This window comes from Sparus aurata, chromosome 15 (genome assembly GCF_900880675.1).
Source record: "Sparus aurata chromosome 15, fSpaAur1.1, whole genome shotgun sequence".
In the NCBI taxonomy this organism is placed as follows: Eukaryota; Metazoa; Chordata; class Actinopteri; order Spariformes; family Sparidae; genus Sparus; species Sparus aurata.
Genome location: NC_044201.1, coordinates 27,765,131 through 27,782,636, shown reverse-complemented (window position 1 = coordinate 27,782,636; position 17,506 = coordinate 27,765,131). Strand labels below are relative to the sequence as shown.

Sequence of the window (17,506 nt, the reverse complement as noted above, 5' to 3'; positions counted from 1 at the left end):
ATGTTAAAAATAAGAATAAGATGTGAAGCAGTAGTTACATTAGCATCACATTATGTGTGTGTGTGTGTGTGTACCTGCTCTTGCTGCACTGTTGGGCCGTCTTCTTGTACTTGTTGTTGATCTCTCGGAGGAGCTCGGAGGTTTTCTTCTGGTGCCTCCTCACCAGCTCCTTCAGCTCTTTGAACTGACGTCTCTGCTCCTTCTGATAAACCTTCGACTGCTGCAGACTCTCCATGGCGCACGCCGGGACATCTGGTACCACAAGTGATCATGCAGAATATTTAAACAGACCTCTGTGAGAATTAATAAAACTCTGACGTCTTTCTCTGGTGAAGATGTTCTGCTACAAAGTCAACACAGTTTGGAATTTCTTGTATTGTAACACCAGCAGCAATTAATCTCATGTATAATTGTAATGGATTGATTGATTCATTGACTGGATGCAGGACTTTTAAACACATTATTAGAAAGCAGTAAATAAATTCTGACCTATCAAAACACTTTGAACCAGATCTTCGGTCTTCGCTGCGGGTTTGGCCGCTTCTAAAAAGTAGAAAAGACATAAAAATGATTAAATCAACAGCACTCTTCTATGAATGAGTGAGTGTTTTGTTTGTAGGTGGATGCTACCTGTCGTGGCTGCTTGCTGATTGGCCGCGGTGGCTTTGGGCGTCGTGGCGACGGGGGTGTGGCCTACGGGACCAGAGGGGGGGCTGAGCCCGTTCTCCAGTGGAGCTGATTTCTGGTCGTTTTTACGCTCTGCAGTCGTCTCTGTCTCGTCCTGAGGAACAACAACAAGAACAAACCAGAGTTAAAGACGATTGTTCTGCTTTTTTGACAGAAGATAAGCAGGAACAGGACTGACCTCGGCCTGTGTGTCCTCCTCTACGTCGTCCAGCGTCAGAGCCGCCAGCTGTTTAGACCTCTGCTCCAGGAGGTTGACGTATCGAATTGGGTTGGACAAAGCCTCGATCACATCTGGAGAGGAAATATAAGGAAAGACAGATGAAGACACAGCTGCATGTGATGACAAAGCTCGTCTCGTGGACATTTCCAAAACACGAGGCATGCTTTGTTTTATTGTTGTTCCTGTTTTAATGTATTTCATTTTTCTGTGGATGTCATGACGTCTATCCAGGGACTGCAGTTAGAAAAATAAGCCTGGCACATAACCGGCATGTTCACAGAAATATCTACTATTGTACACTATCCAATTTAAACACACATTACTTAATAAGCAAACAATTAATTCGATTAATCAATGCTGAAGTAATTCATCATGTATAAACATCTGGGCTGGAGAAAAGGCCATGGAGTCATTAAAATCTAGAGTTAAATGTGACTAAGTAGGCCAACGTTTACTCAAATACTCAATTCAACTTTACTCGATTGTTACACCAAGAACACATAAATCCAAGTGCAGATTAATCAATAAATCAATCAGTCACTTATTATAATTCATCAGCAAGTATTTGATAAACATTTAAGCAAAACATTCATGGTTCTCGCTTTAAAAGGAAAGATTTTATGCTGCTCCTTAATATTTTTTACAGAAACATTAATAATGTTGAGGTTTGGACAAGACCAACTTCTTGAAGGCGTATCGCTTGAATACATATAATCAATCGATAAATGGGGGAAATAATCAGTAAACTTGCTGGAAGTCTCCTGAGAATTATTAAGTATGAGTCATGTAGGCGACTCTTGAGGTTGTGGAGTTTGAATGTGCTCAATATGTTTCACTGCAATCTGTTGATTTGACATTTAGATTTCTGTGAACCAGTAGAAACTACAAAGGTCACAAAACAATCATCCTTACGGGAGAATCCGGAACAAATTTCTTGTAACTTTTACTTTTTGTTATGTATTTTTTGTCACAGTCTTTGTCACAGTTCACTTTGTCGTGTTTAAGTAAGAATCTGAACTCTGTTTTTACGTGCGACAACATGTTGCTGCCTGCAGTTTGTACCTGCGAAGGTGTCTGGGACGTAATCTTTGACCACGATGTTGACGAACACAGCCGGAAGAATCAGAGACTGGTTCTTCTCGTTCCTCAGGCCGATGTAACGATAACCTGAAGGAGAAACATTCACCAACACACAGTCTGACGTTACCATCATGGGTTTTTTTAGGGTGAACAGAAATGTAGGAATCTACCAAGGAAAGAGAGAGAGAGAGACGTAGTGGAGTTCACACCGAACATCAGTAACGTAATGACAAAATTACAAGAGAGAACGACCAGTCATTTCATTTTAAGTGGTGAGTGACATTTTTCAAAGCAGCAGCGCGTCTCTGCAAACTGTTAAATGGGCTTTTGGAAACAGCTGGAGGCAGCAGGTGAGGCGAGCAGGGACGTTTCTGAGTAGTGGGAACGAAAACATCAGCGTATTTAGAGCATACACAGACGATAAAGGCAAACGAAAAAGAGGTTTTAATCCTCATTAATGTGATGATGTGTCACATTTGCCTGGAAAAGACAACAGCAATTTATTTTAATTATCAGTTCAGGAAAGTTTTGGCTGTTTAAAACAAGTGCAAAGGGCAAATTTTCTTTTTGAACAAATAGAAGAAAAACTGGAATGTAGGGTAGAAAACAAAGAGTGAAGCTCAGAGAAACTTCACTGACAAAAAGATGAAGGAAACCACACTGACTAGATTCCACCAAAGATATGAAAAAATAAAAACACATAACTAGGGGTGGGCAAAAATATCGATACGGCAATATATTGCGATACTTTGCCGCCCAATACAATATCGAATTTTCAACTCAAAATATCGATATATCGCCAAAGAGCGACTCTGCTGTGTGGCGGGTGTATTTCTGTAGTAGACAGAGTGGCTGAGGTCTTTGCAAAATGGATGGTAAGTTAACAACTCCTCCGCAATTTAAAGTTGATTTTTGGAAGCTCTTTGGGTTCAAAGTTAAGAGAGATAGCAAGAACAACGAGCTGGACAAAGAGAATATTACTGCCCGGAAATTTCATGGGAATTAATAAAATGGAGAGGCTGTTTTGAATGAAATAGTTTTGACTCAATTTGTCCTCTGATCAATATCATCTGATGTACATATACAGGTACTTGTGTTTTCATCTTTATTTATATCGCAATATCGTGATATTGTGATAAGTATCGTATCGTGACCAAAGTATCGTGATACGTATTGTATCGTGAGGTTCTTGCCAATACCCACACCTACAGATAACCTCTTTAAAGTTTTGGGGAACTAAATAACTACCTGGTCTTATGGCAGAAACTGGAATGATCCGATGACCAATAAACTTCCCTCCTTCCTCAAAAGCAGCGATTCTCAGAGAGGCCAGAGTCGGAAGGATCACCTGTCAGAGAGATGAAGTCGCGTCATTAACAGACAGATTAATATAGATTATAGATCTGGCCTCTTTGCCGTATCTGACCTTTTTGAAGACGATGGGCTCCTCGTCCCACACCGGGTTGATGGCGTTGTTGTTCTGGGAGGTTTTGGTCTTGAGGGCTTTTCTCCTGGTGTCCGCTGGAAGTCCAAACATCTCCACCTCCACATAGACACCCACCCGCCGCTCAGTCACGAACTGGCCTGAGATCACCTACACACAACAGTCAGGACAGTTTACATTATTTATGGAGGTAATATCTGTTTTCTGCATTAATTTTAAGACGCTACAATCCCACGAAAGATTTAAACGGCTGCAGCTGTACCTTCACGGAGAGCGTGTTGGCCACGATGCCGTCCACCGTGTTTTCTGTGAAGGGGTCGAAGTGTTTGTCCGGTCGTCTCATGAACTCAGGCTTCAGTCTGTAGCCGCCCCGGCCGTTGTACTCGAACATGAAGAGATTCAGCTGCGTGGACAAATCTGGAACAACAAAGAAAAGCTCATATTAAGTTTTATTACTGACAAAAGCTGAGAGTTGTTGCACTTCTGAAACTGCTGAAGAGGACAGGAACACTTTTTTTTATCTGATTTCCAAGTCTTGCATCAAGATTTCCCTGTTGAAGGAACAAAAGACAAATCATACAAAGGAAATGTACAAGACTTAAAGAGACGAATGAGTCCAGAGAGGAACATCCAGCCGCTGAAATTCTTCTGCAAGGCCACTAATGTCTGCTTGAAAGTGGAGCTGCGAGGCTTTAACGTTAATTCTCAGATTCAGAAAGTTAATGTTTAGATTTTGGATGAGTTGTGAGCTCAGTAACCAGAGAGCAGCGTTGACTCTCACCTATAGTTTGGTAGTTGAGCGCCACCAGCTGACAGCCGGCGTTCCAAAACAGTTGAGGCATGAAGTTGGACGAGTCGACTCTGGTTCCTTTCGGGTAGATCCGACTCAGCTGGGATTTATTATATCTGGTGAGCGTACGGTTAAGATCAATTACAGAGAAAGTTAAATACTTTTCATCGTCAGGTCATCACACACAAGACGACACGACTCCTTCACTTCTGACCATCAATCAGTCGATCAAACTTTAATTTAATAGCACCTTCAAATGCTTCAAATCAAAATACTATTCCGAGAGCCTGAATAATTAACAAAACGTGGAATGTAAATATGGATTTAGAGACTACCGCACATCAAAACAACCAAAAACAGAATGAAAGAAAGACGGAAAGAGAAAAACTAAAACTAAAAACTAACTAAAATTAATAATGATGACTATAAAAAATATAATAACTTGACAACAGAAAGCATGGAATATAAAACACTGCATTAAATCCAGAATATGATGATGTTTAGCTCTTCTTACTGCTAAATAAAGATGTTTCTAGACTAATCATGTCATAACATACTGTATTTATTCAAGTTAAATGTATGATACCTAGTGCAAACTATCAAAGATAATACTGCAATTAAAATTAAAATCAATATCAAAACGATGCCCAGTCACAGATTCTTTTGGTGGTTTCGTACAGAAGAGGCATCAAAAAGAGGAAAAAACATGAAGCGTTGAGTCGCTGTTGCCAAGGATACTCCACAAACTCCACTGGTGACTTTGTGAGATGCTCCAAAGCTTTGGTCTCCACGAAAGACGACATGTGGTAACAGCGGGCCGCCTCTACGCACACACACACACACACACACACACACACACACACACACACACACACACACACACACACACACACACACACAGTATGTATCTTGGCTTCAGCTTGATTCCCAGATACTCTCTGGACATCATTTCCTACAAGTTCTTGTGCGTGTGTCTCATTTTTTATGATTCTATGGTAAAATTCAAGGGCCTCAATTTTTATAAAGGACAAAAATGACTTGTTTTAGACTCATTATCTTCTAATTTTCAAGGAACAATAAGATCAGTGCTGCTTTAAAATTGCACATTATCGTCAAGTTGTGACGAGATGAAATGATTTTCCAGCTTTGAGGAAGTTCTGTGTTGCAGGAAGACGAATATATGTGAATCAGTCGGGTTCTGATCTGCTTTTCTTACTCTTGGAGGCTTCGAAGGAGTTGAACTTGGTCGGCTGGACGTAGTTTACCAGAGTGGACATTTCCTCTGTAGCCACGGCCTCCCGCTCTGCTGAGCCCTGAAATAAACCAAACAAACAAACAAACAAAAGCAGGGATGAAGTTTCACCGACTGAAATCCGAGCGCTGGGTTTTTAACGGTCTGTCGGTTGAATACACAGGAGAAATACTCCGACACAACGCAGTCAAGAGGTTTTAGCACTTAGTGTCAAAAAGCAGCATCATTATCTGACAGTGAGCAGCTTCACATCGTCACGCAGAGCAAACAGTGAACCGGTAACATTTAGACGTCCACGTACAACCACAAACACACACACACATGTGGAAACACACAACCAGATCTCACAGCAGGCTGGTGTTTAAAACTCTCCTTGTGAATGTTTGCATTTGTTTTCATCCTTTTCTTCTCTTCTCTATTGTGAACTGTGTTTCAACAGCCAACACACTCGTCTGGTTTAGTTTCTTTCTTCTCTTTTGATTTGACTCGAGACATTTTAATCAGTAGTTTCTTTGTTTTACCAGGATGCTTCTCGTCTTCTCTCCTCCACATTCAACTCATCCGGCTGTGCAGATAAAAGAGGAACTCTGCAGAATCTGAGCATCCAAATCTGTTCACAGGTTTTACTCTCCTTACAGCTGCATGCCTCCTCAATTTACAGCCAGTGGACCTTTGACCTTGTGGTTTTATCTTTTTGGACTTTTGTGTGAGATTTTGTCATAATTAGCGTATGAATTCTTGGGTTATGGTGACAATCGTGTCCTTCTGTGGCTTTAGAAGGAGCTGCTCGGTCGGATAAATCACCTCAAGTGATGTCACTTAAGTCAGTGTCATTTAATTACTACAAGTATGAGAATTAAAATAAATGTGTTGGTGTGAAGTGAGCTGTGTATCCTGCTCCTGAGGCTAGCATCTTGAGGCTACATTAGCCGTTGCCAGCATGACTAAACAAACTGTAACTCTAACTGTGCTCTGTGCAGTTGAGATGCATTGTGGGTAACGTAGGCTCCAGGGAGCACATATGTAAGAGAATATCTTTGTTTCTGCTACAACCCTTTTCATAACTGTTTTCAACCACTGTGAATCTGAAGCTGTTGTAGGAAAGAAGTGCTACATCTTTTATCATCCAGTGTGCAGGATTTAAAGGATCTATTGGCATAAATGGAATCTAATATTCATAATTATAAATAATAGTCAAAGCATAATTGTTTTCATTGGTGTGTAATAACCTGGAACTTAGAATTATTGTGTTATTATCGTAAAAAGAGCCTTTTATGATCTAGAGAGGGAGCGGGTGATTTTCGACAGACTCTGCCATGATGCACTACCACGTTTCTACAGTAGCCTAGAATGGACAAACCAAACACCGACTCTAGAGAAGATCTTACGCTTATCCACTTTTAAGGAGGTGTGAGGAATCTCGATATTTCACTGGCTGCAATCTGCAACCTCACCACTAGATGCCACTAAATCCTACACACTGCACCTTTAATGAAAACCCAATCAAAACCACAAAAGGACAAAACTAACAATAAAAATAGCTTGCAAGGCTAAAGCGCAGACCCACGATGAACACCATGGATAAGAAAAATAAACAGCAAGAACAATAAACATTGAGAATAAACAACAGCGACACACTGCAGAGACGACAGCGACACAAACGACAGGAAAAAGCGTCGACAGCGACCGACGACACGAACAGTCAGAGCGACAACGAGATCAACAGCGACAATGACATGAAAAAATCAACGACACCACAATGAAACTAAAAAACACTTGGTCGACATTGACAAACGGCGACAGCAGCGAGGCCGACGGCCCGTCAGCTTTGTGTGACGTCACCACTGACCTTTTTACCATCATCATCGTCATCATCGTCATCTTCCTCGCTCTCGGCCTCGATCTCTGTTAGAATTAAAGTTAAACACGTCTAAAAAAGCCCAAAGTAGTGGAGTAACAATGTACAGTATTGAGAAAAAAAAGCAACAGGAGACATATTTACACGATATCGGACTGATATATGAAGTCTGTGCTGTGATTTCAAGCAGAAAAACACGCCAAAAAAATCTGAAAATAACAAAAGACATGCCTGCAATTTTGTAAACAACCCACTGCTTTAATCTCTGCAGGTGATTATTCTGCCCACTCAAGCGTTCGCTGACTAAAGGGTCACTGCCGGTGTACGAGTACGTACTTCAGCTCAGTCTGCTCTCCGTCTACCAGCTGGGCTCTCAGTCCCAGACCTGTTTTCAGGATCTGCACATCAGACGTGTCAATAAGGCTCCCTAATTTCCCCCTGCACCTCTGTTTAATTGCTGCTCTGAGCTCCAGACCTCTTCTGGGATGTCCTGCTCATTACTGAGGCCTCCCCGAGGTGCAGCGGACTGCGGCAGGAAAAATCAAAGACACCAGAGTGAGCAGAAGGAGCGGGTTTGTCACTCCGGCCAGAATCATGAAATTATGGTCGTATAATGAGATGTTTCTTCTGACAGATGCGTCTCTGAATCCAGAACCAAGCGCTACAGTTAGATGTAACCACCGTACTTTGGATTTTAAAGGTTAAATAAACTATATTTTGACATTAACAAAGCATCAAACAACTATTTGATACAAAAATATACAATATAGTGTAGAATTGGGCCACACTTCCTCTGTGTGTTTCCTGATCTGAGCTTCACTGTCGTTTGTTTTCGTGGCCAAGACGGCTGAGCACCCTCCGTCCACCTCACATCCATTTACAACATATTATTAACAGAGGACTAAAAATAGGGGTGTCACAGTTTCATGATTCATGATTTGATGGTCATAATTGTTAAGGGAATTGTTGCGTAATGGCCAAAAATGTTTAGTAAGGTCACAGTGACCTCAACCTTTGACCTTTGGCCAACCAAAATCTAATCCGTAAAACATACCGACTCGTCGGCATGAAAATAAATGCTGCTCAGCCTTTGAAATGTGTCACTCTTTCTCTAAACCCTTCTGGTGTCTCTCCATCAAACATGTAAAAATATTCTCCATCGTCTGAATCTCTGGGCACCACCAGATATTCAGCTGATGCTGCAGTGACGCGGCATCATTGTACCATTTTTAAAAAAAAAGATGCTGCTGATTTGGTGGTGACTCATGCTTTTTGGGGTCATATCTGCGCTATGTGGCAACCATTTGAGAGATTTGCACAAAAAGACTCTCCTTGACAATTTGTGCGACTAAATTAACGACTGAATTCATCTTTGGTATCGATATTTTGTGTTAGCCTGAGAAACCACAGTGTCACCGCGGTCTGCTTTGTGTTTTGAGACAAAGACAGTCGGTCGGTCGCGGCTGAACACGTTTCGCGTGTCCTTGTGTCTTTGTGTCTTACCTCCTGTGTTGTTGCTAGGAGACACTGGCTCATTGCTCTGACTGGCAGGTTGGTCCGTCAGTCGTTTGGTGTCTGTGTTGTTGGAGGGTTTATGGGATTTCTTGTTCTTGATGAGGATTTTGCCCATCAGCTCCTGAGGACTGGGCAGGGGGACACCTGACTCCAGCTTCACACACACACACACACATCAGAGACAACAGATCAATCGCTAGTTAGCTGAAAACACACATTCAGAAACACAACATTTGTCTTGTGTGTGCGCGTTACTTACAGGGTATTTGTCCAGAGGGTCAATCAACAGCGCGTCTCCGAAAATAGATCGACAATATTCTGCCATTTTAGCCTGCTGCTTCAAACTGATAAATCAGACAGAAGAGAAGACAGAGAGAGAATCTTCACTGTGATCAGATCCATATCGATCAATTCACGCGTGAATCATGAATAATAGATCAAGATTCTCACGAGTCCACGTGGTTTTCAAAGGACAGTATGACGGGGAACGGTGACGTCTTGAAGGCGCACTCGGCGATGGCTTCAATCACTTCCTGGAAAATGAGAAAGGAAAAGTAGCAAAGAAATTATCAGGCGAGCAAAAAAACAAAGAATATTTTCTGTCTGCCTTCAAACAGCACTTCTAATGCAAAGTGGCTGAAAATTGCAGCAGTTAAACCGTAAAAGCAGCTTCAGACAGTTATGATTTCGTCCTTGAAGACCAAAATGGACATTTTTGTGCCATTTTATGCCTTCATTAGAATTAATTGGTGGGACAGACCGAGGGTATCTTGGTGAAGACATTCTGGAGCGTGAGAGCAACAGAAGCTAGTGAAAACGTTAGCTGGCTGCTCATCTACACACCTTAAAGGGGATTTCCGATGTCATGGTGAACCCGTGCGTGATGACAGGTTCCTCCTCAGCCGTTCGTCCTTTCCACACGTCCAGCTCCACGCAGCGGCATCCGGCCAGAAGAACCTGCCTGTACATCTCCACCGAGGAGCTGCCTGCCAGCTGGCCCGCTGAAACACAGAAAATAAAAAACGTTACGGTGGGTTGAAGTACAAAGCTACGCTCCACATTGTCAGTTATTCAAAAAGATTCTTTTGTGCTGGATGACTCAATCAAAAGGTTGTAAACAAAGAGTTGTTGGGCTCAGTGTCACTCTGAAGAACTATAATTGCTCACAGAATGGAGCTTTGTGTTTTCCCACGTCACCTGAATGTGTTGTCATTTACCTTCTCTGCTGTTCAAATCAGCTGTGAATTGAATGAATACATTTCTATAGATTACGTCAACAACAATCCCCTCACACCTGCAGAGTACTTGACTTTTTTATCGTTGTTTCCAGTGGAAAGAAATGCTGATTGCACCAATCTCTTAATGCAAAGTAATGAATCTGCTGCTGGTAGTCAAAGAGTTGTGTGTGTGTGTGCGCATACCTGTCAGGTATGTGTTGTGCGACGAGTTGATGAAGTAGTGTGACAGGGGGAAGCTCATGTCTTCAGACTGGTCCAGCTTCTCTGGTGGGATGACGCCGTTCTCGTCACTGGACAGATAACTGGAGAACGCCTGGAGAGTGACGACGCCTGCACAACACACACACACACACACACACACACACACACACACACACACACACATTAGGAGATCAAAGCGGGAAACGCACTCCAACTAAAAAGGATAAGAGGAGCAGCAGAGTAAACACATTCATCTCTCTGCTGTTTCTGTGGTATAAATATTTGATGCACCCTCAAGTGTCACTTCAGACTCTTTCTCAACATCTTGTTGGTTTTTTAATGTTTCAGATCTGAAACTTTAGTCTATTAAACTCGACAAAAAGGTCAGTCACACCCAGCACGTCCCAATATCTAGACCCATGTCAGCGTATTATGATCTGCTGATGGTCACATCCAGGCTAATACAATTATCAACCATCATTTTTATATAACCATGATAAATGTACCTTATTTAGGATGTTTATATATGTTGTCCAACCCATTTCCACTCCTGTACACCACCACCACCACCACTACTGACTACAGCCTCAAAAATAAACAACACCTGCTATTCTTATGTTTCTTACAGCGTCCAAAAAACTGAAAAATTGAAAGCTTCTTCTGAGAAGAATTCAAGCAGAGCTGTTGTTTTGGATGTGAGCGCACATATGTTGGAAAAATCCATTTATTCTAAAAATGACCATGTAGAATCATGTAAGAGGAGGTGCTGGGTTTGAAGCAGGTGCCAGCTTTTCTGTTTGGCAGCGTTCGACACAAATGTGAGCACCTTCAGTGTTTATTTTAGCAGTTTTCTCTCTCTGCGGATGTGTGGGTGGGTTCGGATGGTATTTTGATATCGACCCATGTGCACATGCAACAGTACATGTTGCCTACAAACAAAGACGACGAGCAACTAGCATCTTAAGAGCAAATATTGTGAGTGTGAGCAGGGGATAAGGACCTTGCTTCAGCTGTGCCTGGTCATGTTGGTACCTCTCCATCACAGTGTTTGTCTGAGCAGGACGGAGAGGCGGGTAGAGGATCTCGTTGAGCCTCGGGTCTCTCTGCTTGTTGTTGATGAACTCTGTCATCTGATCGACTGACAGCGAGCCGTCATCCCCTCCTCTGCAGGCCAGAGCAGAGTCACAGCTGAGACTACAGAGCATTACACAACGTCTACAGATCCTCAAGACATCTCACAGGACCCTTTATCATCCGTTAATACTGAATGTCTGCATGTTTTTGACATATTATATTTACGAAACGTCTGCATTTGTCTTGTTTAAGCAGCTTTTTTTTGTACCGCACATAATCATAAACTAAATCTGGATGATAGGTTGACTGCAAAGATGAATTAAATACATTTACATCCATCCCTGGCTTTGAATGTGTCGAACATAATAGAGTTAATAATTTTTTAAGTTAGAGATAAAATAAAAAACCTCTCTTTCATCCTTCATCTGTGTACAAGTAGGACAGACGATGAATCATTATTCATCATTCTTAGCATATCAGAGAAATTGGCCCGGAGCTAATCAACAACAACACTCCTGGAAAAAAAATAAAAATAAATGTGGAGCAGCCTGTTTCACATTAAAGGGGAACTCCACCAATTTAACACGTTAACGTGTGCTAACAGGTTTTAGGGAGTACTGCTGCGTATGTGAAAATAAGTACTACATTATCAATGATGAACATTTGACAAGGAAGAAGGATGGGTGAAATAAAAAAGGTGATATCTCTGGTTCTGTGTCGATTTTGATCATGTGGTACAGGACCAGGGGACTGCTGACAACTACATTTCCCACAATGCAGCTGAGTCACTGAGCGATGAAATTACACACAGCTTCCCCAAGACCTGTAAACACACTTTAATGTGTGTACAATTAGTGGAATAATCCTTTAATGACTAGTAAAGTCAGTCAGAGGTCAGCGATGGTCGCTGTCAACAAGGTGAAGGATATTTCTGATTACTCACTGCAGTTTGAAGATGTTGCCGAGCTCAGGACGAGGACACAGACTGTCCAAAAAGCTCTTGTAGATTTCAAGAGTGAAATCCTCCAGCTTGATGCTGTCACCCTGTCAGATATATAGGACATTAACATCACCACATCTTTTTTTAATTAGCAGGAGCTGAAACTGCCGGCGATAAAGAAACTGTGTCCTCGTCTTGGATTGATTTATTTCCCAGACTTTTTCCCCTCCGTCAGAACAACTTTTCAGCGCTCGCAGTGAAGATGCAATGTGAGATCCAGTGTGAGCAGAGGAATCCGACTGTTACATTTATGCCTTTTTTTTTTCACTGGTTGCTTCAAAAACTTGATGACCTAGATATTTGAGCTCATCATCTCACCCCTCCGTGCACTGTGAGTCATGCTGGACAAAAAGCGTCAGATAAAAAGCCGAACAGAAAATGGAGAAAAAGGAACGAAACAGCTGAAAAAGATGATGTGCGTCTTATATAATCCGCAGAGGCAGCAACACAATGTATTCATGTCGTATTCTAACTGGTTACGCTCAAATCTCTTGTGTATCAACTGTTATAATCATGTAATTTAAACTTATTGGAGGTGTTTACCCGACTGTAGGGCAGCTTGCAGTTCTCCAGGGCATTCTCCACTCTCTTTCTGTCTGACGAAAACAGTCGAACGATGCTGCAACAGACGAGGGTTAAGAGTTTAGGGACATCGCACCATTATCGGCTCATCCGTAAACACAACATGTCGCCGACGCAAAACGTCCAGTTTGACTTCTTAAAGCATCTCCTCCACACTGCTCCCTCTAATTAACTCCCCCAAAACGTCCTCCTCTAACTGTTACCTTCCCCAAACCTCCCGAAAGTTTACTTGTATACATTTTTACCATCTGCACCTACAGAAGCTCCTCTCTCCCACAGAAAACACTGCTCCTCAAATGCATCGCCAGCAGTCCCGCTTTTTAATTCAGTGACTTTGTGACATCATACTACATCACCACGTCTCACAGTTGTATAATTAATACTTGCCGACTAGTTTGGCACGTAATTAAAGTGAAAGTTTCGCCAAAAGCAACCAAGGCTTTATTTGTGAAATTGCATAATTACGACGAAAGAGGCACTTTTAAGATTTACTGTAGTTTCGTTTTCGGGCAAGCTAATTTTTAATGGAGTGCAGGGGCTCTCTTATGCTAGCAGTGTCGATCCCCGAGTGCGACCTAACAGGTAGGAGGTCCACCACAACTCTCCTGCCTGTTAGGTCGCACTCGGGGATCGACACTTCTTTGCTGCCATGATGGCGGCGCGCCGGAGGTGCAGCATCTAACGTGAGTTGTCCAAAAACCTTCTTTTTAGTAAACTATGTGTACACAAACAATGTTCTCAATGCTCTTGTTCATGAGTAGAGACCCTGGTGATGCTAGGAGCAAAGTTTCATGTTGTGTCGAGCCTTCTTAGTGTTTTAAAAATAGAGATTTTGATGCTATCTTAAAAGTGCCCGTAGCACTCCCATTGAAAATTAGCTTGCCCGAAAACGAAACTACGGTAAATCTTAAAAGTGCCTCTTTCGTCATAATTATGCATTTACACTATATATTCAATCACAAGTAAAGCCTCGGTTGCTTTTTGGCGAGAGTTTTACTTTAAATCGAAACTCTCGCCAAAAAGCAACCGAGGCTTTATTTGGGATTGAATATGAGTCAAACCTTCGTGTGAAAGCATAATTACGACGAAAGAGGCACTTTTAAGATTTACCGTAGTTTGGGTTTTGGGCACGTTAATTTTGAACGGGAGTGCATGGGGCAGGACATGCTAGCATCAAAATCGCTATTTTTAGAACACTAAGAAGTCTCGACACAACATGAAACTTTGCTCGTAGTATCACCAGGGTCTCTACACATGAACACGAGCATTGAGAACATTGTTTGTGAACACAGAGTTTACTAAAAAGAAGGTTTTTGAACTACTCACGTTAGCTGCTGCGCTCCTGCGCGTCGCCGTCATGCCAGACAAAAAGTGTTGATCCCCGAATGCGACCTGACAGGCAGGAGAGTAATGGTGAACCACTCCTCAAGCGTGCCTGTCAGGTCGCACTCGGGGATCGACACTTTTTTGCCTGCCATGACGGCAGGAGGTGCAGCAGCTAACGTGAGTAGTTCAAAAACCCTCTTTTTCATAAACTCTGTGTACAAAAACAATGTTCTCAATGCTCGTGTTCATGAATATAGACCCTGGTGATGCTACGAGCAAAGTTTCATGTTGTGTCGAGTCTTCTTAGTGTTCTAAAAATAGCGATTTTGATGCTAGCATGTCATGCCCCATGCACTCCCGTTCAAAATTAACGTGCCCAAAACCGAAACTACGGTAAATCTTAAAAGTGCCTCTTTCGTCGTAATTATGCTTTCACACGAAGGTCTGACTCATATTCAATCCCAAATAAAGCCTCGGTTGCTTTTTGGCGAGAGTTTCGCTTTAAGTTAGTAGGAACCCAAGAATGAAATGAGCATAATATGTCTCCTTAAATGTGGAACTAGTTTCTTTATATCGATCTACACTCGCCAACCGAATCGCCGCTGCAGAAGAAAGCGTGCATCTATCAATGGACGAGAGCCTCCTGACAGCATCAGATGTAAACATTAACGCCATCCTCTTTAGCTGGGATGTAATGCTAGCTAGCATCTAGATAACCTTTCGTCCACGAGTAGACGCATGTTGCTTCTCCTCGGTGATGCGGTTGGCAAGCGTACATGAAACTACTCACAGCAAGTATGTGAGTAACCGGGTCACGATTTCTGGAAAGAGACGCTGCTGTTTAGGTTTTTAAGATGTATTTTTTTGTCCTTCTGAGCACAAGAAGCTGAGTGCTGTCTTGTTCTATTCTCATGAAAAAGAAACTATTAAGATGATTAAATAACATTACGGGTAAGTGGAAAGATCCATCTACGAACTATCCATTTTGAAACATCCCCTCTCCTCGTTCGACTTCCAAGATATATCAACTGACCTTAATTCCGCTCCACGTTTGCTTCTAAAAGACAGCTTTCCTTCATATAATCCATCTCATGCTCTGGCAGTGGTTGATTACCAGGTCAGTGCTGAATTAAGCACCTTCGTGAATCCTGTCCCTGTTTTTGCTTTCCCAAGTGCACATGGAATTAAGTTTATTTTTGGAAGCAAGGGACAGGAAAGAGCAAAGTTTCAGTTTTGTGCGCGTCTCTGCTGATTTCGTCGGGCTATTTTCTCACATCCTCATCTACTGTTCGCTTGTGCCTCAAAGTTAACAGTCACAGAGAAGCATTGATTAAAGATTAGGAAGGGTAATAACAATCGGCAGGAACTCACTTCTTGACAGGTATTCTCCCCTCCGCGTTCGGCTGCAGAGTTAACCTGACGTACCTGAAACAGAGAGAGGACAAAAGTTCAGAGCTGCACGTCACGAGGCGTCAAAAGGCTTTTCAAACTCCACAAGTGAGAACACAGCAAATTGAAAAAGAGTTCAGATACGCTGATCTTCCCAATTACAGTTTAAACAGACAGCAAAAAATCTCACTTTACCAAATCGAGGCCTGTCGGGTGCAGCAAAGTAAAAATGGTGTGTGTCTATAAGAGAATGGATTTTATATATATGTTTAAAGGCTTTTAAGGTTAAAAATGTTTAACCTATAAACCAACAGATTCGACGTAGAGACGTAAAGAAGGACACTTAATCTGTAATCTGATGTAAACTCGCTGAGGATTTACAGTCACAGTCGTGTGTAGTTTTATTTAATCCTGAATCGTGATCCAAAATTACATGAAAACTGAAATAACTTGATGTGATTATAGAAGATTATATAAGATTCAGTCTTTTTGTCCTCAACCACATGCTGATGGAGAGTCGGGGAAAATTTCTGAATCCACATAATATTTTCGGAGCTGTATCCGAAAACCTCAACATACAAAACTAATCTGACAAGCAGTTATTTCCACCCTTCGTCAAACCTAAATCTTCATCACGACGGCGAAACTGGACTACGAAACTTCCCCTGACTTTCCGTCAGCATGGAGGTGACTGGGGTTTAATTATTTGGATGAATTTATCCTTAAAGATTTGGGTTAGTTTAATAACTTCCAATGATATGACTTTTATAATGCTTTGTATTTCTTGTTGTCAACTATGAAAAGAGCAAAACCAACAATGCATCAGTCCAAGCCTCTTTGTTCCCACTAAACTTATTGCTTTATCTTTAAAGAAGACTCTTTCTTTTTCCTGCTGGGCGTTGTAGTTTTTCAGCAAACCGGATGAAAGCAGGAGAAAACAGTGCGTTTCACTGGGGACTATTTTTAGCAGCGGAAGAACACGCGGTCGGTGCTCCAGCGAGTATTTGAGGCAGCAGGATGGTGTAGGAGGGATTGACTCAAAAATAAACCACAGTTTGCTTGAGGGAAATAAAAGATCGGATCACCCGGGGCAACAGTGTTGCTCACTGATGTGTTTTTCTTTAATAATTTTTGGACAGCAACGGAGCTCAGATGAATAAATATGTCTGCCTTTGGATACACAGACGAAACAGACACACAACACTTGTTGGTAATTCTTTTTGTTGGTTTCGGTCCTTTCATGGGATTTGTGGACATTAAGAGAGATAAAGAACATCAGCGGACTAATCCTTTAAATAGCCAGAGGGTGTGTGTGTGTGTGTGTGTGTGTGTGTGTGTCTGTCTGTATGTGTGTGTGTGTGTTTGTGCGTGTGTGTGTGTGTGTGTGTGTGTGTGTGTGTGTGCATGTACTCACGCTTTCAACAGACTCTGGTCTCTGTTGAGATTGTGGCTCAGCAGGTTGGAAGACAGAGAAAACAGTTCCTCACACCACACCTGACGAAATCAGACACTCCATCATCATCGTCATCATCATCATCATCGTCATCATCATCATCATCATCACAGTCATCGTCATCACTCGTCCCTGAGTTCATTACCTTGGCTTCGTCCTCCTGGGAAGCGATGAAGTTGAGCTGGTTGACGTTTACAAGGTCTGAAGCCGTAACCACGGTAACCATGCGGTTCTCGAGCCGGCCAACCAGGTTCCCGATATCGAGCAGCTCCCTCAGCTTGGCTTCCTATTGGACGACACAGAAGAAAAAGCTGTCGGCTGAAGCAGAGCCACAGACAGGAGGAGAGTTGAAGATCATTTGTTTGTTTCTTATTTCTTCCTCGTTTATCGACTTCTG

At 42.2% G+C, this 17,506-nt stretch overlaps 1 protein-coding gene across 1 annotated transcript in view; it reads right to left on the bottom strand.

Annotated features, from left to right (window-relative positions):
* plcb1 (phospholipase C beta 1) overlaps positions 1 to 17,506 on the bottom strand; it is a 28,561-nt gene that overhangs the window by 4,430 nt on the left and 6,625 nt on the right. The window contains exons 4-26 of the mRNA XM_030442134.1: positions 17,255 to 17,395; positions 17,071 to 17,150; positions 15,639 to 15,692; positions 12,903 to 12,978; positions 12,303 to 12,403; positions 11,286 to 11,449; positions 10,268 to 10,414; positions 9,690 to 9,847; positions 9,297 to 9,379; positions 9,106 to 9,190; positions 8,835 to 9,000; positions 7,323 to 7,378; positions 5,438 to 5,534; positions 4,960 to 5,044; positions 4,213 to 4,337; positions 3,694 to 3,848; positions 3,414 to 3,581; positions 3,236 to 3,335; positions 1,970 to 2,074; positions 866 to 978; positions 631 to 781; positions 490 to 543; positions 75 to 252 (exon numbers count right to left, since the gene is read on the bottom strand). Coding sequence (XP_030297994.1) covers positions 75 to 252; positions 490 to 543; positions 631 to 781; positions 866 to 978; positions 1,970 to 2,074; positions 3,236 to 3,335; positions 3,414 to 3,581; positions 3,694 to 3,848; positions 4,213 to 4,337; positions 4,960 to 5,044; positions 5,438 to 5,534; positions 7,323 to 7,378; positions 8,835 to 9,000; positions 9,106 to 9,190; positions 9,297 to 9,379; positions 9,690 to 9,847; positions 10,268 to 10,414; positions 11,286 to 11,449; positions 12,303 to 12,403; positions 12,903 to 12,978; positions 15,639 to 15,692; positions 17,071 to 17,150; positions 17,255 to 17,395 — 2,642 coding nt within the window. The remainder of the gene's footprint in view (positions 1 to 74; positions 253 to 489; positions 544 to 630; positions 782 to 865; positions 979 to 1,969; positions 2,075 to 3,235; positions 3,336 to 3,413; positions 3,582 to 3,693; positions 3,849 to 4,212; positions 4,338 to 4,959; positions 5,045 to 5,437; positions 5,535 to 7,322; positions 7,379 to 8,834; positions 9,001 to 9,105; positions 9,191 to 9,296; positions 9,380 to 9,689; positions 9,848 to 10,267; positions 10,415 to 11,285; positions 11,450 to 12,302; positions 12,404 to 12,902; positions 12,979 to 15,638; positions 15,693 to 17,070; positions 17,151 to 17,254; positions 17,396 to 17,506) is intronic.